General features: G+C 38.9%; 1 protein-coding gene across 1 annotated transcript in view; it reads left to right on the top strand.

The window, feature by feature from the left end:
* adamtsl2 (ADAMTS-like 2) overlaps window positions 1-25,008 on the top strand; it is a 165,489-nt gene that overhangs the window by 113,304 nt on the left and 27,177 nt on the right. Inside the window, exons 12-13 of the mRNA XM_051931763.1 lie at window positions 12,953-13,056; window positions 20,367-20,493. Coding sequence (XP_051787723.1) covers window positions 12,953-13,056; window positions 20,367-20,493 — 231 coding nt within the window. The remainder of the gene's footprint in view (window positions 1-12,952; window positions 13,057-20,366; window positions 20,494-25,008) is intronic.

The raw sequence follows: 25,008 nt of genomic DNA, 5'->3' as shown, positions 1-25,008 counted from the left end.
CAATTCTTTGGTGAATTTGGTCACAACAGAAAAGGTAATTTTTCTTGATTTGGCTACAATTGTTATGCAGCATTTTGTTGTATTTATATGCTTAATGTTTGACAGTCAATTTAAAAGTTAGAAATGTTCTGTTCTACACATAAATGTTATGATTGTCAAAAACATAAGATTGCCTTACAGTATGTAAACACAGTTTTAAAACACAGTTTAGAGAATAACTATGAAAATCAGGATAGCATTGAGTTAAGACCATCTTCACACTTTTTTTATTTAATTTAATTTTCTTGTTAATATCATTTACACTTTTTGTTTCTTAGCCAGCTTTCTGTAAACAAAATGTCACACATGACATGAAATATTAACTTTGAAAACTGTTAATTTTCTTATATTTGAACCAAAGTATCTATTGTAAATCACCTATTTCAATTTAGCAATTAGAAACCGCATAGAAGGGCACAATTTGCAATAATATTCATCCACATCTAGCCATTAAACATTTTGCTGATGTGAGAAAAACAAACTTTTTATCTGCTAGAACTTTTTTCACTGAATAGAATGACCGACACATTCATTAATACCATAGGTGGCTTCTAGCTAAAAAGCAAATTGATCAGAATTCTTCAGATGCTATAGCGCTCATGGATTGGAAATGGACACACCCATGACAGACATTTATACAATATTTTTTAAATAATTGTTTTCCATCTATTGTAGTTGCCACCTAGAATACGTATTGAAAACATTGGCTCAGGGCAATACATACAGTATATCCCAAACAATTAGTGCCACACTGACAATAAAATATTTACTTTCTTAACATTTTTTAGCTTCACTTTCTAAGTACCACAACAACTAAAACCAATTCCTAATTAATCATAAACTGTTTTCTTAGCATTATTTTATAAATAAGTAATGAGATTATGTACTGGTTGTACTTTTCTTAAAGGTTATAAGATTGTTTTTCAGTACTTACTGTAGGTTGCATGTAGTTAAACCATGTATTTTTAATTCCTTTTATTTGAAATGAAAGCCAATGGTGTAAGTCCAATAATGTGCAAATCTTAAATTATTATATTTTCTAGAACATACAGAACAAGAGAACCACTAAATGTTTAAATAATCAAAACCATCACAAAGTTTAGGAAGGAATGCAATCTACCATTACTCTTCAAATGTAAAATAAGCAATCAGCCACTCTTGAAAAGTAAATTAATTAGCTATTGAATTGCTATTTAATTACATCTCTATAAAGAAAATACAACTGCAATATAAATGGAATACACGATATATAATGTACATATTCTATTGTTATGAATCAGTTAAGATGCTTGGAGGGACTTAGCTCTTTCCAATGTAAGATGTGTGGAAGACCAGCCCTGGCACAGACAGGCAGACAAACCAGACACACGTTTATTTACAATATGTATAATGTAATCAGTCCCGCACACAACCCAGTGCCCCTGCACCAATCACCCTCCAATCCGGGCTTCTCAACAGTCCTGTCTTCACCGCCTCCACTCCTCTCCACTTCTCTCCTCTCCTCTGAGCTTCGTCCTCTTCCACCCGACTCCGGCTAATGACTGGAGGGAGGTGGCCTCTTTTATGCCCACCAGGGACGTGCTCCAGGTGCATCCTGATGAACTTCCTGCGGCACTTCTTGGTGTGGCAGAAATGCCGCATCAGCACCCGGAAGCACTCCGTATGTCCCTGGTAATACTTCCGCCAGCACCTTAGGATGTGGAGGAAGTGCTGACATCCAGGGCTCCTCAGTCGTCTGGGTACCCCCTGGCAGTGGCCACGGGCCCCTGTAGGGTTCCATGCTCCATTCTCATGGCCCCCATACCAACCAGGGCGGCTGTCCTCTCGTGGTCCGGGGGAGGTGTAGTCCCTCTCCCGATCCTTCTAGGTGTCCCGGCTGGGCACAGCCCCCAGCCGCCTGCCACAGATGATATAAACTTCCAAATTTGACCCCCCATGTATATGTGAATACATGAATGCATGAATGCCAAATAGGCAAGCATATGGACTGTTTGAATATTTTAATTAAAACTCGATATATGGAGTCAATGTCTAAATATATAAAGTATTATTTAAAATATATACAGTAAGTGATTTCATATTCGTAAGTATTTAATTGGAGCAGCCATTCACTGGTTAATGTGGCCTGGTTCTGCAGTTTTCTTTCCAGTGATCCTTTACATTTTTTTTAGAGCAGAAGTTAAAAAATACAAAATGAAAAAATAAACAGCCTATTTTGAGGAGTATTACTGTTGGAGAGAAATGTTTCATATTCTCTATAATAAGCAAGATTTTTTGTGGATTTAAAACTGTGCATGTTAATGGAGTTGTCATGCTACTACTTCATAGAGATGGTATCTCAAATGCAGCTGCACAGAATGACTCACCATCATTTATTTGTCCAGAAACCAAACCAAAATCTTTTATTTATGGTAAACAAGGGAAAATCTTACACTCCCCTCAGGTTTAACATTTAGCTGCTGAGTAATAGTATGCCCAAACAATGCTGCTTTACAAAACAACGTATTTTGTAAAACTGTGAATGCAAAGATGTACTAATAAAGACATAAGCAACTATGTGTACAAACATATTCATTTCCTTCCAGTTTCCTTCCTTGATTAAAAGATATGGCATTCATTTTGTTAGCCTAGTATGAGTGAGTATGGCTGTATGCAGAAGTCAGGCTTGTGATGGACTGGAATTCTATTTAGGTTGGGGCACTGTCTTATGTTTACTGATGAACAAACAAAATATAATTACTTTTAGTAAATGTAGCAAATAAGAAAAAAGACCTCAATTAAATATACAGATAGCAGAGAACAGGATAATATAACTTGTATGAAAATGGTACAATGGTGAAGTGGTTAAAATTGCTCTCCCGGGGGATCTGTGAAATGGAGACTGCATGTTCTCCCTGTGTCTGCATGCATTGTAAGTTAATTGATGACTTTCAAAAGAGCCTACAGTCAATAAGTGCGTGTGTGTGTGCGTGTGTGTGTGCATGTGTGTGTGTGTGTGTGCGTGTGAGAGAGAGAGAGATACACAGAGAGAGACTGGCATATTATCCAGGGTTGATTCCTACTTGTGTTAAATGCTGCTTAGATAGTCCCCATCCTCTTGGTAAGGTGAATTGGATTCAACAATTATAAAATTAAAAAGATGGATTCATAAAGTAGTAAGAGCACAAAGAGAAATAAAAGATAATCAGATGTAAAGGAAGAATAACATATAACCCTGGAGTATTTTTCATTATTTAGTAACATATTAGAAGCCAGAAAGATGGAGAATGTAAACAATTTTAAACAGCACATTGTAACGGAAAGATAAGAGAAGGATGAGAAGGTTTAGGGGATTCATCCCATATTCTTGAAACCATCCATCCATTTGCCAACCCATTGAATCCGAACACAGGGTCACGGGGGTCTGCTGGAGCCAATCTCAGCCAACACAGGGTGCAAGGCAGGAACCAAACCACCACAGGACACACATACACCCACACACCAAGCACACTCTAGGGACAATTTAGGATCGCCAATCCACCTAACATGCATGTCTTTGGACTGTGGGAAGAAACCAGAGCACCCGGAGGAAATCCACACAGACACGGGGAGAACATGAAAACTTCACGCAGGGAGGACCTGGGAAGCGGACCTGGGAAGCGAACCCCGGTCTCCTAACTGCGAGGCAGCAGTGCTAACCACTGCGCCACCGTGCTGCACTTCTTGAAAACAGATCTGCAAAAAATAAAAAATAAAAGCTTTAGCAAAGTGAGGCATCAACAATGACTGTCCAATACGGGACTAACAGGGAGCCTTTAGCTGGTGGGCTTTTATAGGTAGGAGGGAGGAAGAGGTGTGTCTTCTTCCAGAAGTGACGTCAGAGAAGGGCTGATGTTATTTCTGGAAGTGGAGACTATAGAGGAACTGGAGGAAGAGTTAGAGAGGTTTTCCTTCTGGGGATCTGTAGGGTAAGGAGAAAAGGCATTAGTGCACCCAATCATCCCCAGAATTGGCATATAACATTTATTTGAGCCCATCGACAGCCTCCCATACATGCTTATGTGACAATATATAAAACAGAATTTGTCCACCTGTCCTTCCTTGATAGCTGAATACAGTTTGTTGTCTTCAAGCTCCAATTTCTTATGAAATCCTTCATTTCACTGTATTTAAAATGGCCTTAGGCCCATTTTACTGCTTATTCCTCTTCTCAAACAAGATTATTTTCAGCAATGGCTTTCCATCATACTTTTTTATCTTGTTCACTGTTATTTTCATGCAAGAATCTATCTAAATTAACTAAGTCCTGCCCCCAAATCCATCCGTGTCTTTAATTATGGGTTGGAGAATTGCTGTATTTTATGACCCTTGTTTTCAACACACTGTACCAAGACAAGCCCTTTGCGGCTACATATTACCAGAGGCTTACAGGTACATAAAATGTTGGCATAGACAAAAAAGCAAGATTCTAACATTAGCTGTATGCAGTTTCAGTAGTCACATTGCTTTGTTTCAAGCCGTTAAATATGGATACCAAGAGGCAGGGTAACTCTGTGTTGCTTTGGAAGTCATTGGTGTTTTCTTGGAAGCACATCAAGAGCATTTCCACAGACTGACTGGCAAAAAGGTTTCATTTTGGTACCAGAACTTCATTCAGTAGTTTTGATTTTTATAGAATACAATACAATACAATTTATTTTTGTATAGCCCAAAATCACACAAGAAGTGCCGCAATGGGCTTTAACAGGCCCTGCCTCTTGACAGCTCCCCAGCCTTAACTCTCTAACAAGAGAGAGTGCTAATCTATCAGTGCTAATCTTGTGCCCATGACTCTCACTTAATCCATATTTAAGGTTGTCAGAAAATGACACTTTAGGAGGACTGTTGCTCCTTCCTTCATAATAAATGTTCAAAGAATTTAGTATGTACTTATTTGTTTATAGTTAATAATGGAGAATATAAAGAGCACTTGGTCAGCAGCAGGGCTGAGGGCAGTTTAATGTCTCCCAGGATAGTAGTTGGTTCATAGCTGTATAATGTAGAATAATATTGTATGTCAGGATAGTGGAGGACATTGCCAGAAACAGGGCAGGAATACTCCCTTCCAGTGATTAGCAGCAGGTTGGCCCTGTATGCCATGTTTGGATCCTGTTACTCAATGGAAGAAGCAGATGACCTGAGGCGTGTCTAACTCCTTTATTACATCAGTGAGGCTCAGAATTGGAGGGACACCATGCACCGCTTGGCATAGTTCTAGACGGATGTCCCCAGGAATAGTTAATGTCATTCCTGACCAGACAGGCTTCACTTGAGGAATGCTTGGAAATAGTTTCTGGCTCAGATGTAAAAGTTCCCTCTTGCCAGTACAGAGGTTTACTTGAAGTCTGTGGCGTTGGAGTTCTCAAAAGATGAGACAAAATTTCTAGAGAATAAAGTACGAAAGGCAAGATTAGAGTGTTCTGTGTATGCTGTGAAAGGCACCATGTCTTGTTAGAATTCAGAAGTTTAAAATACTTATGGCTTTTTGTTTAATGGCACAATGTTTCAAAGTGAAGAATCAAATTTTGAGGTCAGTTTATTGAATCATCATTTACTTTTTGTGTTGTAAAATGATTTTGCATTGTCTTTGCTGCCATTTCTTTCTCTTATTTTTAGGTCAGCCATTTGCGTTTTTGGGGACATTTACTTGAAGGTTATGACTTGCTGATTTTGGCAAAACAGGTTAAAATGTCATCCTATTTGATGACTTCCTCATCTGAGTTTAGGGATGCAAAACTTTTTCTGTTGAACTAATTTATTCTCTAAACTAATTACTCTTTTTGACTTTGATTTATGCCTCTCGTTTCTATCCTGACACTTGATTTCACTACCTCTTGATCTCTTGGTTTTGACCCTTTTACTCAAAACCATTTTTGCCAGTCCCTCAAACATAACAACAAGAGTTCAAAGCTTATGTTACGTAGGCCCAGTGGAGAAGCCAGGGTATGTTTTTCTGTTTGTTTATTTAATACTTAGAGTTGACCTTGTGTTTACCCCTCTTTTGTGTTATTTTGTTAATAAATACAAGAAAATTCAAGAAAGGTTCAAAAGTGCCCCATCTGGTCACTATAGTTAGACTGACCTCTTCTTCTTCTTCTTCCAGGTGCTCCCATTAGGGGTCACCACTGCGGATCATCTTGTTCCTTGTATCTTCCTGACCTCTCTGTTACACCCACCACTTGCATGTCCCCCTCTCACCACGTCCATAAACCTCCTCTTCTTTTACCTGGCATCTCCATCCTTAACATCCTTCTCCCAGTACACCCAGCATCTCTCCTCTACACATGTCCAAAACAAAGCAATCTCGCCTCTCTGACTTTGTCTCCTAACCATCCAACCTGAGCTGACCCTCTAATGTCCTCATTTATAATCCTGTTCATCCTTATCACACCTAATTCATACCTTAACATCTTTAACTCTGCCACCTCCAGCTCTGTCTCCTGTTTTTTGGAGGTGCCAACCCATATAACATAGCTGGTCTCACTACTGTCTTGTAGACCTTCCATTTCACTCTTCCTGGTACACATCTATCACAAATTACTCCTGACACTCTTTTCCACCCACTCCATCCTGCCTGCAGTCTCTGTCTTCACTTCTCTTCCACACTTCCTGTTACTGTGTACTGTTGATCCCAAGTATTTAAACTCATCCACCTACACCAACTCTACTCCTTACCTCGTCACCATTCCACTGACCTTCCTCTCATTTACACACATGTATTCTGTCTTGTTCCTACTGACCTTCATTCCTCTCCTCTCTAGAGCATATCTCCACCTCTCCAGGGTCTCCTCGAACCGCTCCCTACTCTCGCTACAGATCACAATGTTATCCGCAAACATCATGGACTCCTGTCTAATCTCGTCTTTCAACCTGTCCATCACCATTGCAAATAAGAAAGGGTTTTAAAGCTGATAACTGATGTAATCCACCTCTACCTCGAATGCATCCATCACTCCTACCACAGACCTCACCACTGTCACACATCCCTTGTACATATCCTGTACTACTCTTACTTACTTTTCTGCCAGTCCAGCGTTCCTCATACAGTGCCACAACTCCTCTCTATGCTTTCTCTAAGTCCACAAAGACACAATGCAACTCTGTCTGTCTTTCTTTATACTTCTCCTTCAACACCCTCAGAGCAAACATTGCATTTGTAGTGTTCTTTGCTGGCATGAAACCATACTGCTGCTCACTAATCATCACCTCACTTCTTAACCTACCTTCCACTACTCTTTCCCATAACTTCATGCTGTGGCTCATCAGTTTTATCCCTCTGTAGACTGTCTGTCTGTCTCTCACAATGGTTTAACAACCGAGTGTTGTCTTGCTGGAGTTAATCAAGCCTTTGTATTTGATATAGCTGGAGATCTCAAAGAACTTTGCAACACACAAGAAACTGGTCTATGTTCTGGCTGGACCATACTGTATATTTCAAGTAGATAACTGATCATTTGTTAAGCTCTAATATTCCTCAACATTGTTTTGTCTTTCCATCACTATGTTTAAGATTTATGTGTGGAAGATGAGGGAATTAGAGAACATTGTGAACTGAAGAGGTCTAATTTTAGACAGCATATTCTCCTACCACTATGCCTTATTTAGGAAAGCTCTTTTGCACCCAATTCCTGTCAGCTCTAGCAAAAGAATATGAACTTCCATCCATCCATTTTCCAACCCGCTGAATCCGAACACAGGGTCACGGGGGTCTGCTGGAGCCAATCCCAGCCAACACAGGGCACAAGGCAGGAAACAATCCTGGGCAGGGTGCCAACCCACCGCAGGACACACACAAACACACCCACACACCAAGCACACACTAGGGCCAATTTAGAATCGCCAATCCACCTAACCTGCATGTCTTTGGACTGTGGGAGGAAACCGGAGCGCCCGGAGGAAACCCACGCAGACACGGGGAGAACATGCAAACTCCACACAGGGAGAACCCGGGAATCGAACCCAGGTCCCCAGATCTCCCAACTGCGAGGCAGCAGCGCTACCCACTGCGCCACCGTGCCGCCCAGAATATGAACTTATTTAAAATAATGTATTTAATTTGTTCTTTACATGAATGAACTGGATAAATAGTATATTATTTTTATTTATTTTCAGCTATTTAGTCTTATAGCACAATGAAATATAATTTATTATACATATATTGTAGTGAAAAGTCAAGCAAAGTGACACCTTTTATTGGCTAATTAAAAAGATTACAATATGCAAGCTTTCGAGGCAACTCAGGCCCCTTCTTCAGGCAAGATGTGATATAGAAACTGGAGTTCCCTGTGTTTATATACACTAAGAAGAAGATGTCGCTGTCCATGTGTGCCAGTTTCTTCCACCGGGTCTTCAATTCCATGTAGTAGCGGTACATTTCGGTGTCTTGTATGTCTGTAGTGCTAGGGTGTTGTACTCTAAAAGATAATTTTTAGAGATGCCTTCGAAAGCTTGCATATTGTAATCTTTTTAGTTACCCAATAAAAGGTGTCATTTTGCTTGACTTTTCACTACATTCACAATGGTTAACATGGTATAACACCCTAGCACTACACACATATAATGTAGAAATGTAGTTTACCCCTATTAAGTTCTACCTCCTAATATGGTTTAAAATAAATTCCATACAACTGTATGAAAATAATACTTACACTCAATTTTGCTAATTTTAGAAAACACATTGAAGGGTGGATGGACAAACCCTGGAATGCCATTTGCCAAGTATTTTGCAATGATGGGCTGGTTTATTTGATCAAATACAGTAAGCCGATAAATTCTCATAAAGCAATAAACAAACATGTCATTTTCAAAATATACTCACATAAACATTAAATCAACAATTTTGGGTGCACCTGGAAGGAATTGCTCTACATTTCCTGTACCTGAAAGCTCACATTTCATGTGCTGTACTTACAGAGCAGAGCCTACTTACAGCTGCTAATAGATCACCTTGTTTTATGCCTTCTCAAAAATGTAGGCCATAAAAAACAATGAGTTTTCTACCTTTAGATTATGTACACTCAGCTTTTTTTTGGTTTCTTTTGTCTCTGAATAGTACAGAGTTATTCATCTCTTTTTTAAGTTATTGTATTACTATTAAACTGTTTGATGGATTTTAGAATTATTATCATAATAGAAGTTTTCTGTTTTTGTCAACTAATTTGAACTTTTTAAATGATGACCTATTATCTTTCTGTGTAAGCCAGCGTTTCTCGACCTTTAAATATTTGCGACCCAAGTTTTCATAACAGTTTTAATCGCGCCCCCCTAACTTTTTTTGAAAGGAGCCCACTAATACCAATTTGTTCTTTTTTAATTAATGATATATCCATCCATCCATCCATTTTCCAACCCACTGAATCTGAACACAGGGTCACGGGGGTCTGCTGGAGCCAATCCCAGCCAACACAGGGCACAAGGCAGGAACCAATCCCGGGCAGGGTGCCAACCCACCGCAGTAATGATATATCATACATGCATATTTTATTACACCTACTTAACTTTTATCGACATTTATCTAACTCTATATTTATTTGTTTTGGTTTCAATAGATGTATTTTTCATATTTTCAATTCTTGTTTTCTTTTTTTCACATCTTTTTGTTACTTCGCGCCCCACCGGTTGAGAACCACTGATGTAAATTCAATATCCACCTGCTCTTTACATGGATTTTCAGGGTGTAGTCACAGAAAGCTCCCTTCCTCACTAAAAGGAGTACCAGTACTTTTTAGTGCATGCACCCTTAACTGCGATCGGTGTCTTTGTGAAAGCAAATGTTAAAAAAAACATTTTAATGACTATAATGAACTCTATAGAGCCATTTGTTACCAGGGCCAAACATGGCATCAGAATGGCACTGGGTAAAAAATGGTCATAAAAGAAATCGCTCATAACTTGTTTGGGGTAGAGCTGCAGTCAAATGAAGTGACTCAATTTTGAAAGGACAAAAAGCACCAGGGTGGAATTTGACACGTCTGTGTGAAAGGAAGTAAATACACCATGAAAAAAGAAGTTAGAGAGATTCCAAAGGAGAGGCTGCAGGCCAGTACAATGCCTTCAGTGTGGACAGATGAAAGCAAAGTGATGTCACCTGGGGTAACTGCAACCGAGATTTGCCTGTCTGAAACAAAGCAAGGGCAGCATAAATAATGACTGATCCTTGTAAGGTCTTCTAAAGCATGCAGGTATAAACAGAAGTTCCTCTGAAGCTATTAGAAGGGACCAAGAATTCTGTAGAGCAACCTTGATCCCAGGAAAGGGTTAAACTGCATCTTTCCTCTGAACAATCAGTTGACCACTTAATTCAGTAAATTAAGGAGTGAGGAGGGCAAGAGTAGCCAAGGTCTAGAGGAACACAGAAATGGAACCTCAGGCAAAATGCTTTGTGGTGCCTTTTGTGGAAGGAACAATGTGAAGCCACTACAACAGACAGTAATGGAAGGTGGAACGATGGGACAGCAGGTTTTAATGTCTTTTGCATTTTTACTTTGATAGTTTATACACCCAGTGAAGCCATCAGGACCTTTAGCTGTGGTATGTCATTGACTGTGATTTTAGACATGTGTAGGGGTGGTTTGCAACTGAGTGTGAGACATCCAAGGTGAGGATCAGCACCTTCAAGTTTGAGGTCAAGATTCTCATCTGGTAAAAGTGGAGTTCCCTCCTACCTAATAGGAGGAGTTTAAGTGTCTCAAGATCCTGTTCACAAGTAAGGGAAGAAGGGAGTGGAAGATCATCAGGTGCATTGGAACAGTATCCATGGTCATGTGAAATTTGTATTGGTCAGTTGTGGTGAAGAGAGAGATGTGCCGAGAAGATAAAGTTCTTGACTTACTGGTCAGACTACGTTCCTGCCCTCACCTATGGTCACAAGCTGTTGGTAGTGACTGAAAGAACTAGATTGTGAATACAAGTGGCAAAAACGAGTTTCCTTCACAGGGTATATAGGCTCAGACTTAGAGAAATTTTGAGGAGCGCGAACAAAGCTCAAAGTAGAGCTACTGCTCCTTTGTATCAGAAGGACCCAGCTGAGGTGGTTTGGGCATCATCTCAGGCCTCAGGGCAAACCTTGGACATGCTGGAGAGATTATATCTTTCTGCTGGCCTGGGAATGCCTTTGTATTCCCCTGGGAGAAGTGGGAGGAGATGGTAGGAAAAAGCGACATCTGGGCATCTTTGCTTAGACTGTTGTCTCTGTGAGCTGGACCTAGATGACTGGCAGAAAATGGATGGATGGATGGATTACTCTTATTTTATATATTGTCATTTGATTAATCTGTCAAGATTTTACTTAATTACAGCAGACTTGGTCCAATTAGTCATTGTTGAATATCATTTCATTATAAAATGAAACTGGGTCTGATGTAATTCCATTACACTCCCATGAAAGATAACACCATTTATTAATGTATAAAAATAAATTGAATTTGGAAAAGCATGTTAGATGAAAAATGTTATCCATCCATCCAACCCGCTATATCCTAACTACAGGGGTCTGCTGGAGTCAATCCCAGCCAACACAGGGCGCAAGGCAGGAAACAAACCCCGGGCAGGGCGCCAGTCCACCGCAGAGCGCGCACACACATACACACACACCAAGCACACATTAGGGACAATTTAGAATCGGCAATTCACCAAACCTGCATGTCTTTGGACTGTGGGAGGAAATCGGGGGACACGGGGAGAACATGCAAACTCAACACAGGGAGGACCTGGGAAGCGAACCCAGGTCTCCTTACAGTGAGACAGCAGCACTACCCACTGCGCCACCGTGAAAAATGTTATATATACAGTATATATTTTTATTCTGTATAGATCAAAACTTTTATATTGAAATTACTGAAAGAAATAATTTTAGATATCAATTTTCAAAATAATTAGTTTTATTAATACACAGGGACATAAATGCATTCAAAATAGACACATAATTGTTCTTGTAAATATCACCATTGGTGCTAGTAACAAAGAGCCTGAACAATACTGTATATGCTATCACTTCATGTTCTTATTTAATACCTATATACATCTTATATTATTTATGTTCCCGGTGTAACACTGTTTTGCCTTTGTTATTTATAATTACTGTTTATACAGTTATAGGTACTAAATACACAGGAATTTCCTCGGTTCCAGGCCTGTTGACACACTGTGTGGAGTTTTCACATTCCCTTGTGTCCATGTTTTTTTCTCTGGTTCCCTTCCATATTCAAAAGACATGTACAGTATTTTTTAAATTATCCATATTTGTGTGAAGGTGGCTGTGTGCATAAATATACCTTGTTGTGGAAACAATATCTCATCCAGAATCACCACATTCCCTGCGCTTAAGGATAGTCTTTGGTCTTCGACAGCCATATAAAGAAAAGCTTGCTTTGAAAATGAATGGATGGTGTGGAATGAAAGACAAATATTCAGATGAAGACTTGGAGTCCTGGAAGAAGCCCCATCAAAAAGGTCATGTTTCCTTATGCTGCCCAGAGGGACTCTCACATCATAATATCTGTTATAGAAAAAACAAGTTAAAAATGAACAGACAGATCATTTATGATTTAAAAGATTTGTAAGTAGAATAAAAATGGATCATGCATTCATTCACATGAATAAAAAACGTGTTACAAAACTTTTTTTAGAAGTGTTCTGTGTATTAAGGTAATAACTCTTATTTTAGGGAATGTCCAAATTGCAATTGATATAACACTGGAAAAAGTCCACAAACATCCTGAGATTGTGTTAGAATATAAATCAATACTCTTATTTGTAGAAAATAATGACTTTTACAAACCAAGAGAAAGAACTGAGAAAGTGCTGAGGCACATAATTAAAACAAATGTCATATCAGTGTAAGATTCCAAACATTTCCAGTGTACATTATAATTTTGTTTTTGTCAAATGAGGACAGGAATCGTCTGAAGATTCCTCGGAAAGGTCTGGGACTGAGTCCGGCTGACATGTACAGATGGAAGCTGTCCTCACAGGAGCCATGCAGTTCAACATGCACTATAGGTAAATACTTAAAGCAGTTTTACTTAAACTGGTTGTTACATTTATTTCTTTGTGGTGTTCTGTTAAATATGTTATCATATGTGAAAACAACCACTATACAGTTAAGTGATTACATTGGTTCATCATTTGATAAATTTCTTAAATATATCAAATGTATTTTACTTAAAAATGTCTTTAAGGTAACCAAGGACACTGCACAATTATATCAGGGAATAAAACTTGCACCAGGAATATTTAAATAAATATGGAGGCCCGGTAAATTCTGGAAAATGTTAAATGAAATTTGATATGAATTAGTTTGAATTCTGAATTAATAACAGATCTGATATGTACATTATGAAGTCAAGATTGAATATTTTACTTCAACCTTGAAGCATATGCAGTGAATTATGAAAATATAAAGCCAAATTTCATTGTAGTAGGGGAGGTCTAAAAGTCCATTTAAAATCTATGAAGAAATATAAATAGGCTGGATTTCTTCCACTTTAAATTTTGTTTCTTCAACACTTCTCAACATAATTGCCATTAATTTCAATGCACATATTCAAACAGTGGTTCCAGTTTTCGGAACTGTCCTCAAAATCATGTTCTTTCAACTTTTCCCAGCTCATTTTGGACAGAACTGATAACTTCTTCTTAACTTTGAAAGTTTTTTTTTCCTCACGGGCATCTTCATTTTTGGAAAAAGTCACAAGGGGCTACATCCAGAGAGTAAGGTGGGGTATTGATAAATTGATTCCAGAGTAGGGTGAGCAGATGTCTTGGTTTGACTGGGAAAGCCCCGATTTTAGCTATGTGTCCCAGTAAGGCTGACCAGACTTCTCAATTTTCCAGGAAGTAATGTTTTTAAGCACCGCGTACCACTTTATGCCTAATGTCCCAGAATTTGCCAAAATTTGACAAAATCCCAATTGTCCTTTTTTGTCTCGTATTTAGGCAACCAAAATGGCGGAGTAGTGGCTCTGAGGCTAAGGATCTGCACTGGTATCCAGATGGTTGCCGGTTCTAATCCCCGTCACTGCCAAAAGAGATCCTACTCTGCTGGGCCCTTGAGCAAGGCCTTTAACCTTCAATTGCTCCAGGGGCACTGTACAATGGCTGACCCTGCGCTCTGACCCCAAGGGTTATGCGAAAACTAACAAATTCCTAATATAAGGCAAAATAAAGAACCAAAAAAAAAATGCTAAAGGGACTCTCTCCCCGACTTTGATTTCGTATGCATTCTTACAAGTAACACAATAGTTACTTGCAGGGGCACCTGACTCTGATTTCATGTTTCATGTTCAGCCTACAAGTGGCATAGTTTGGGAATTAGAAAATCTGGTCAGCCTATTCCAGAGGTGCCAATGAAGAGTACAGTCTTGGTGGCACTGTGTGGAGATCTTTGAAAACTTCTTTTAGACACTTCTCAACATACCTTGAAAGTCACCGTCATTCATCAAATGGGATGGCTGCTACAATTAAATCCATAGAGAATAAAATCGCAAACATCATATTGGTGTGCAATTTCAGATGCTGTGCTTTCACTGGGGCTGTCTGTCCTTTTCTAGATCAGAACATGGTTTGGTGCTTGGTTTCCAGGTCCATTTTTGAAAACCAAGCTTCGTAGCTAGTTATGATTGATTTGAAGTTCACTGAAAGTCCCTGCCTGAAATCCATGAGGCATTATCTGGCAAACTCCACGAGGGCCCGTTTCTTTTCTGTTCACAGCAAGTGTGGGACACATCGAGCAGATTTCTATGTGTTGACAAGTTCATTCTGGAATTTTCTGAGCATGAAATGTTTTGATCTATTCCTTGAAATATTGAAGTACATGCCATAAAAGAGAGAACACAATCCAGCAAAATGATTTTAAGCATACATTTGAACATCTCCTCGTATAGAGTCAAATTTGAAACTCTTAATATATAAAGTTAGGTTTGGAAATATGGTCAAAACTGAAATATATGGTGTGAATTATATATAAAGTCAACTCCAATATATAGGGAGCCAATGTTGGAGCTCCTCACAGGTGGCGCAGTGGTAGTGCTGCTGCTTTGCAGTAAGGAGACTGTGGAAGATTGTGAGTTTGCTTCCCGGTTCCTCCCTGTGTAAATAACACGTTGAGTACTGAGAAAAGTGCTATATAAAAGTAATGAATTATTATTTATTATTCTGTATAATTCAAAGCTGTAATTAGATGAACCTTTTTTAAAAAATTTTGTGTAGTAAGTAACACAAAAAAAAATATAATGACATGAATTATTGAAAAAAGAACAATTACTTGCAGGGTAAACTTGGGGGTTGATGACAGGATTGTCACTCCAGCCACTGTAAAAAGCCTCAAACCATTCCAGTGTGTTGCTGAGGTGTCTCCCGCTGCACTCGGGTTGCTATTCCCTTACCAGTATAATGCACTGATGCCCCAGATGCACTACAGTTTTGTTTAACAATCACAAAAAGAAGGAAAAGAAAAGAAACATTACTAATTACAATCAGATAAGACTGTTATTTGTGTGACTGCCCTTTCTCCATTACTGAAAAGAATTAAATGTATGTCTTTTTTATTTTGTTTTATTTTATTTCCGGATACCTTATGTTCCTACAATGAGAGCAGCCTATGTTTGTTGGGATTTCCAACTTTTGGTTGGCATATAAGACCTAAAATGAGAGCTGTTTTTATAAAACAAGAAAAGATTAAGGTTTGGGTTGCAAGGAAATTTAAACTAAACTCCAAAAAGTCTCAAGGAAATGTGAAATTGATAATTACATGAAGAAATAGGAGGATATTCTCAGACTGGAGTATGTGTAGGTAGTGGCCTTTAATAGTCTAAGTCGGGGGTGGGCAATGTCAGTCCTGGAGAACCGCAGTGGCTACAGGTTTTCACTCCAACCTAATTGCTTAATTATAAACCAATCCTTTCCAGTCTCAGACCTTATTTAATTTTATGGCTTGTTAGTCTGCAGTGTAAGGTTCTTATATCGTAGATTTTTTCTTTTCCAAGGATATCATCAAAATGATTTGAAGACTAAAACTGATCATTTTCTATTAATTGTTTTATTAAATCCAACAGTGCATGATGAACACACAGAGACGTAAATCGAAACAAGCTAGATGGTGAACTGCTGACTGCTTTGTCTTTTACATCTTATTGCTAATAAGGAGCCATTAAAACAGTGAATGCAGCTGTTTAAGATTGAAATAAACAATTAAGGATGGGGAACCTTAGCAAACGAGATCACTAAATGAAGCACCAAAATGTCACTTAAGCAATAAGTGCTTCATCAGCAGTAACTGATTTCTCATTAAGAAACTGGGCTGGAACAAAAACCTGCAGCCACTTCGGCTCTTCAGGACCGACATTGCCCACCCCTGGTCTAAGGGGACCAATGAAACGATGATCTGGTGATGATTTTTATGTGGGTAATACCCACATATTGTGAGATGCATAAATTTAGCATCTTAACTATAAGTGACTTCTACTAATTTCATGAGTATATACAGGTATGACTGTTTTAGTCTTAAAATGGTTGTTTATGATCTCTTGCAGAATGATACTTACTGCTGTCCTTATGTTTTTTATTTGCATGGTTACATGTAACTAAAATTTTTCTGGTAATACAGCAAATTAAAAAATGCTGAATTACCTGAAGCTGTGTAACGTGGAGATTTGGAATTTGGACTGCCTTCAATACTGCAGAAATGTTTCTGTAGCCTTTCTTAGATCTGTGCCACAACACAATTCTGTTTCTAAACTCTTCAGGCAATTCCTTCAACACCATGCTTAGTTTTTGCTCTTACATACTGTGCATTGTCAACGGTGGGACCTTCTATAAGCAAGGTGTATGTCTTTCTTAATCTTGTGCAATCAATTGAATCAGGTGGACTTCATACAAGGTGTATAAATATATCATTGATGATCACGAATGGGACATATCTGAGCCAGATTTCAAGTTTCATAAGAAAGGGTCTGAATACTTGTGTCAATGTTATGTTTTAGTTATTTATTTTTAATAAATTTTCAAACATTTATTATTAATGCATGTGTGTAAATGAGAGGGAGGTCAGTGGAATGGTGAGAATGCAGTGAGTAGAGTTGGCAAAGGTGAATGAGTTTAAATACTTGGGATCAACAGTAAAGAGTGTATTATCGTAGTATTTCCCTCTACTTACCCTTTACCTGTTCTCTCAAGGGTAAATGTTCTCGTCAGGTTCGTTATCGGGTTGGTCTACTGTTGCCCTTTAAAATGAACACACACACACATAGATAAACACACACACACAGACCCTAACCACAACAGTGCCCTATGAATGACACACACACGCTGATTAACCCTTTGCACTTTATACCACACATCAGCCTGTCACTCAGCACTTCAAGAGACTTACTTATTATCGGCACGGACAACATATGATGTTTTAAATAGACCTCAGACCTAAATGTTACTTTTGGTCTGCAAGAAAATATTAAAACATACAAAGACTCAGTATCCTTGACTATAGGCCATTTATCAGCCAAGAATACCTTCTTTTTACTGTCCCTTAACTATCGAGTGGCGCCTCACTCTCAGCCTTATAAACCTCGCAGCACAGAAATAATGGCAAAAATCTGGCTACCCCAGGTGCTCAAAGAAATCTAACTTATTAATTCAATCACTCTAGACATTAAGACAAAGCATAGAAAGTTAAAAGCAGCATGGTATTTATTACAAGAATAATAAGAGAATAATAATAATACCACTGGAACAAAGAATAGAAAATAAGTACTGATAGGAAAGTCTGAATATATATAGTCTTTAGGAAAAGCTTACGAAAAAGTTGAAATGACAAGGATGAATGCCCCAGGGAGGCGTTTGATTTAGCAATGGATGTTCATGATGCCTTTCTGACGACCAATGTCGTCTTTGTCTGTTCCTCTTCTTCTTCTCCTCCTCCCTCCTGCTCCTTCTTCTTCTTCCTCCTCCTGTTTTCTCTTCTTCCTTCTTCTCCAAACCAAGGCATATTTATTATGAAATATCATGCCTTGGTTACACAACACATGAACCTGATTGGCTGGCTGTCAATGTGATTGATGAATTTTGCTCAAACTCTTTCCCAGATAATAAAGTTCTTTGATATTTCCTGTTTCCCTTTCCCAGGCCATAAATCCCAGATGTCCATCCATAAAGTAATCAATAGCCTGGGGTGTCAGCAGAGCATCCTTTCCCGGGTTGTAAAATAATTGAGCCCCAGAATGTCTTCCTTTCAATGTAGGAAACAGCTGTTTGAAAGTGAGGTGTGACAAAACCTGCTTTGATCTGTCTTATTTCATCTATTATCTTGTCTCGAACAAAATATAATGGAAACCAAAATGTACAGATTTTATACACCATAACAAAGAGTAATGGGGATTGTGGAAGAGAGGTGAAGAAGAGAGTGCAGGCAGGGAGGAATGGGTGGAGAAGAGTGTCAGGAGTGAATTGTGACAGACAGATATCAGCAAGAGTGAAAGGTAAGGTCTACAGGATGCTAGTGAGACCAGCTACAGCATGTTATATGGGTTGGAGATGGTGGCACTGACCAGAAAGCAGAAGATAGAGCTGGAGGCGGCAGAGTTAAAGATGCTAAGATTTGCATTGGGTGTGACGAGGATGGACAGGATTAGAAATGAGGACATTAGAGGGCCAGCTCAAGTTGGACAGTTGGGAGACAAAGTCAGAGAGGCGAGATTGCTTTGGTTTGGACATGTGCAGAGGAGAGATGCTGAGTTTATTGGGAAAAGGATACTAAGGATTGAGCTGCCAGGGAAGAGGAAAACAGGAAGGCCTAAGCGAAGGTTTATGGATGAGGTGGTGATGGGTGTAACAGAATAAGATGCAGAGGACAGGAAGATATGGAAGAAGATAATCCGCTGTGGCAACCCCTAACGGGAGCAGCCGAAAGAATAAGAAGAAGAAATTTTCAAACCTTTCCTAAAATCCCATTTTTGTGTTGTCATTCTTGAGTATTGAGTGTTGATTGATGCCTGATACAATGAATTTAAATGATTTTAGTATAGGATTGCAACATACCAAAATGTGTAAAAAGTGAAAGGATCTGAATAATTTCTGAGGACATTGTAAGTCAAACTAAAAACAAAGTATCCTTTTCTTTTCCTTCTGAAATAAAATGAGAAAAAAGTAACAAAAAGCAGTTTATCAAATTTATAACAAATTAAAACTAAATTAACCCACACAAATAAAATATTACAGGAATTGCTTAGCTCTGACGTTTTGGAGAAAACATGTGTTATAAAATATATGAAAGTCTCCTTCTCCTGGCAGTTTAATAGCTAAACTTGACTGCCAGACACTGGCATCTGCAGACACTTAAATGAATTGTGGGCAGATCACACAGAAAACATATCATTCTCATAGAGAGTACAGCTTCTTTTTGGTGAAAACAGAACCCATCTGCTCCCTGGAGATCACAGCTTACATATTGAACTTATTTAGCTGTTCTTTTTTCACTGACGAAATCACAGCCAAACAGAAGCACAACATAACATCTGACTTTAATCTGCGGACAAGCAATACTTTTGTTTTTGCATTTTGACATGTGGGTGAGCAGCATAGCTCATGTATCATTTTCCTTCCTATCTTCATACCCTGACTCCCCATTATTTTGCTTGTAGCTCTTCTCTGTTGTGACTCTTATATGCTGTAGCTTCATCCCAAGTGACACATCGTGCCACCTGTTCCCTGCTGATGGCACTGCCTTCACCTGAGGCCAGTTGAACCCAATTCTAATATGCATTTCTACAAAAATGTAGAGCCATGAGACGCAACCAGGCTGACATGTGATGACTGTCCTATACTTTTCATCTTGAATTCCTTGTTTCTGTCTTGTATTTAATAGTGCTGCTCATTTTCTGATCACATCTTGGAAGTCTATTTTGGACCTTTCTTTTTTTTTTAAAGATGAGGCAAAGTTTCAAAACAGCTTTACTTGCAGACCTTCAATCCATCTACTCTAATGTTTGGTATATTTGCTACTCCACATTTGTTAACTCACTCAGATCACCACTGTTGTCCTTTATATTTTGATCTTCAAATCACCTTTTTATGCCTACAAAGTTTACTGTGTTTCCTGATATTCTTCCTTAGGGCCTTCCAGCACTATGGCAATTTGACATTTTAAATACAAAAAAAAACTATTTTTATAGAAACTTTTTACAGTAGGTTAATACGGATTTGAATTACTAAAGAAAAAGATGATCAGGTTTAAAGAAAAATTATACTGTGGTTAAGGCAACATGTTTGGCTCTATTTAATCACGTCATTTTGTACCCCTGCTTTTATATCAATAACAGGAGTAACTGCGTCTTATGTTATGTGTGTCCGCTATGATGGAATTGAAGTTGAAGACTCCTATTGCGATGCGACGACACGACCAGAGCCTGTGCATGACTTCTGCATTGGGAGAGAATGCCAGCCCAGGTAAAAAATGGCAAAAGAAAACAAAAGGGGGCTTTAAGAGTCCCAAGTAACAGCCATGGCCTTTAAACTGAACACAGCAAAATATTTAATTAGAATCATCTGAGTTTATTTGGATATTTAAAATTCAAATGTTGCATAAGATATACTTACAAAACTGTAGGCTTAGCAATATTCAAGTATTTCACTGTGAATCATCAGAATATCATAGCAGAAGTTTTTAAGCAAGTGAATAAGGTAAAGTGACCAAGAATGCAATAAGACAGAACAACATTAGAACAACTTTGACAAATACAGACCACTTAGCCCAAAAGGACTGCTAATCCTAATCACTTAATTTTTAAACAATTCCATCATGTCACCTCTTAATCTCTGTTTAATTAATAAATGAAATTTGAAGTCCTTTAGTCTTTCCTGATAGCTTATATGTATATTTCAGTTATGGAATAAATCTAGTGCTGTTTTCTGTACCATCTATAGTAGGGATGCACCGATACCACTTTTTTGGAAAACGAGTACGAGTACGAGTACTTGCATTTCAGTACTCGCCGATACCGAGTACTTAATAAAAACATGATTTAAATTTACAGGTAACAGCTTTAGTCATATAATTTAACAAAAAAAACAAGGGACTAGTTTGGAATTAAGAACATTTATTTAAAATTAAAAGCATGTTGTATGCAACATATTACAGAATAAATAATTATAAAAAAAAATTTAAACAGTGACAGTGCAACTCAAGTACTTTTTTCAGTTTGTTGTAAACTCTGCCGCTTTGGCAAACACATGCGCTATAGCCTGGCTGGTGTGCGAGCCGCGGAATTGTTTTGCATGTAATATGGCTCGTTGCGGCGTGAAACTCTCGTCTATCCACTGGGAGGTTAGGCTAATTAGCGACACGGGGCTAACACTGCTTGTGCAAATATCCGTGGTGAAACTAAACGCAGAGGAGGCTTGCAGTAGGCTGTGGATATGTTTTTTCACGGAGTCGTGTAGTTTAGGCAGCTCCGTGTCAGTCATGTAGCGGCGGCTTGGGACATCATATCTGGGCTCCAGAACATGGAGGAGACGCAGGAATCCCACATTTTCTACCTCCAAGAGTGGCTGGTCACTCAATGCAATGTACTCGATAATTGCCTGTGTTATTTTCACAGCACGTGGATTGTCTCTGGACATTTTCTCTCGTCTTGCAAGAGTTTGCTGCAGCGTGGGTTGTGTTGGTTAGAAGCGTGGGTAAACTCTTTGTACTCGTTGTCGTGTTGGGATTTTAGGTGCTTGATTAAATTACTTGTGTTAAATGCGCTACCTTTTGAGCCTCCTCTGGACAATTTCGCTGAGCACAATTTGCAGTCCGCCTTTGTTTTGTCGTCTTCATTCACTTTGAAATAGTTCCACACGGCTGACATGTCTCGCCTCGCCTTCTCCCAGCTCTGAGCTGCAGCCGGGGCCTGGGGGCGGGCACTCGGCACCTGTGATTAACCCCTTACACGCCGCTCAAACATAGACATTTCTCAGACTGTGGTATCGGTCCCCGGTATCGGGGGACTTTTAACGAGTACGAGTACTTTAGAAAATGTGGTATCGAGGCCGATACCAGTATCGGTGCATCCCTAATCTATAGCACTGCTACATTTTTTTATGGGCAGCAAACCTGTACATACAGTAGTTCTCCAGATGAGAGCTCACTAGTTACTTAATCAGCTTAATCATTACTTCCCTAGCTCTGGCCTCCACACTGTTTCATGAAGGTTGTATAGTAATGTATGTGAATTAAGTGTTTTATCTCATGCCCAATAAGGATATATATGGTGATGCACCTCTCCTCAGACAACATCATTTAACATGCCGGCTCTGTATGGACTTTACAAAAGTATTGACAAGTGTGCATTTCTCAATTCATTCTTTTTCTGAATGCACTTTTCCCAACACTGCATTATGAGGAGTCAGACCTTGTCCAAGAACTCTTGGTATGGAATTCTGGTTCAGTGGAGCACACAATTTTGCACACATCCATTCTTATTTATCCAATGCCAATATACTGTTCAAATATCAATAGTTACTGTCTGTTCCACTGTTTTTCAAAGTGTTTAGGACCAACAACCACTATGGTAAATTCAAAAACACAAGGACCATCTTCACCGTATGGTCACTTCTTAGTGTAAATTGTGTAATTACAGTTCATGTACTTATGTGAAAAATACTAGTGTTTTGGGCTGTGGGAAGAAATCATACAGACACAGTAGTGTCCAGGGTGAAACTTGAATCCAGGATGTTGGAACAACAGCAGCACTAAGTGAGTTTATTCATTTAAGTTTTTTTTTTTAAATACACGACTAATTGCAAATAAAACACATGTTCTGAATACTGACCACTCAAATGTGATCAGCTAAGCCTCAGGAAACAGAGGGAAGGAATGAGGAACAATACATTTCTTATGCATTTTTAATAACCATCCAGTGGGACACCATAAATGTTAAGAAATGTGTACTGAATAAGCACAGTTATTGACACAACTGCACTACAGCCTTGGAGACCTTCCTGTTCTGCCCGGGTCTGTCCCCAGATCTTTCAAACTTCCAACTGCACATAAAAAGACTAAAAATGTTGGGTTAATTTTAAACGGGCCAAGACAGTTTAGATGTTGTAGAATTCTGTCATTTGATGGACTGGGTCCAAATTAGGCGTTGTTTTCACCTTGTGTCTATGATATACAGTTAGGTCCATAAATATTTGGACAGAGACAACTTTTTTTCTAATTTTGGTTCTGTACATTACCACAATGAATTTTAAATGAAACAACTCAGATGCAGTTGAAGTGCAGACTTTCAGCTTTAATTCAGTGGGGTGAACAAAACGATTGCATAAAAATGTGAGGCAACTAAAGCATTTTTTTAACACAATCCCTTCATTTTAGGGGCTCAAAAGTAATTGGACAAATTAAATAACTGGAAATAAAATGTTAATTTCTAATACTTGGTTGAAAACCCTTTGCTGGAAATGACAGCCTGAAGTCTTGAACTCATGGACATCACCAGATGCTGGGTTTCCTCCCTTTTAATGCTCTACCAGGGCTTTACTGCAGCAGCTTTCAGTTGCTGTTTGTTTGTGGGCCTTTCTGTCTGAAGTTTAGTCTTCAACAAGTGAAATGCATGCTCAGTTGGGTTAAGATCAGGTGACTGACTTGGCCATTCAAGAATTTTCCACTTCTTTGCTTTAATAAACTCCTGGGTTGCTTTGGCTGTATGTTTTGGGTCATTGTCCATCTGTATCATGAAACGCCGCCCAATCAATTTGACTGCATTTAGCTGGATTTGAGCATACAGTACGTCTCTGAACACCTCAGAATTCATTCGGCTGCTTCGGTCCTGTGTCACATCATCAATAAACACTAGTGTCCCAGTGCCACCGGCAGCCATGCACGCCCAAGCCATCACACTGCCTCTACTGTGTTTTACAGATGATGTGGTATGCTTTGGATAATGAGCTGTTCCACGCCTTCTCCATACTTTTTTCTTGCCATCATTCTGGTAGAGGTTGATCTTGGTTTCATCTGTCCAAAGAATGTTTTTCCAGAACCATGCTGGCTTTTTTAGATGCTCTTTAGCAAAGTCCAATCTAGCCTTTCTATTCTTGAGGCTTATGAGTGGTTTGCACCTTGCAGTGCACCCTCTGTATTTACTTTCATGCCGTCTTCTCTTTATGATAGACTTGGATATCGATACACCTACCCCCTGGAGAGTGTTGTTCACTTGGTTGGCTATTGTGAAGGGGTTTCTCTTCACCATTGAAATGATTCTGTGATCATCCACCACTGTTATCTTCTGTGGACGTCCAGGTCTTTTTGCGTTGCTGAGTTCACCAGTGCTTGCTTTCTTTCTCAGGATGTACCAAACTGTACATTTTGCCACTCGTAATATTGTAGCAATTTCTCTGATGGGTTTTTTCTGTTTTTGCAGCTTAAGGATGGCTTCTTTCACCTGCATGGAGAGCTCCTTTGACCGCATGTTGTCTGTTCACAGCAAAATCTTCCACATGCAAGCACCACACTTCAAATCAACTCCAGGCTTTTATTCTGCTTAATTGATAATGACATAACAACGGACTTGCCCACACCTGCCCATGAAATAGCCTTTGAGTCAATTGTCCAATTACTTTTGAGCCCCTGAAATGAAGGGATTGTGTTAAAAAATGCTTTAGTTGCCTCACATTTTTATGCAATCGTTTTGTTCACCCCACTGAATTAAAGCTGAAAGTCTGCACTTCAACTGCATCTGAGTTGTTTCATTTAAAATTCATTGTGGTAATGTACAGAACCAAAATTAGAAAAAAGTTGTCCCTGTCCAAATATTTTTGGACCTAACTGTACATTAGGAAAAACAAAATGATATGTAGGTGGATTAATAAATAGTTAAGGTAATGTATTAGTTGTGTTCCCTGTGATCTTTTTTTAGAATATACAGATTAAGAAAATGAATAATTGAATGCATGAATGAATGCAGACAAATTTCCTGGCAAACA

This window comes from Erpetoichthys calabaricus, chromosome 9, assembly GCF_900747795.2.
Source record: "Erpetoichthys calabaricus chromosome 9, fErpCal1.3, whole genome shotgun sequence".
In the NCBI taxonomy this organism is placed as follows: Eukaryota; Metazoa; Chordata; class Cladistia; order Polypteriformes; family Polypteridae; genus Erpetoichthys; species Erpetoichthys calabaricus.
Note: the sequence above shows the minus strand (reverse complement) of the source record. Positions and strands in the feature narration are given on the sequence as shown.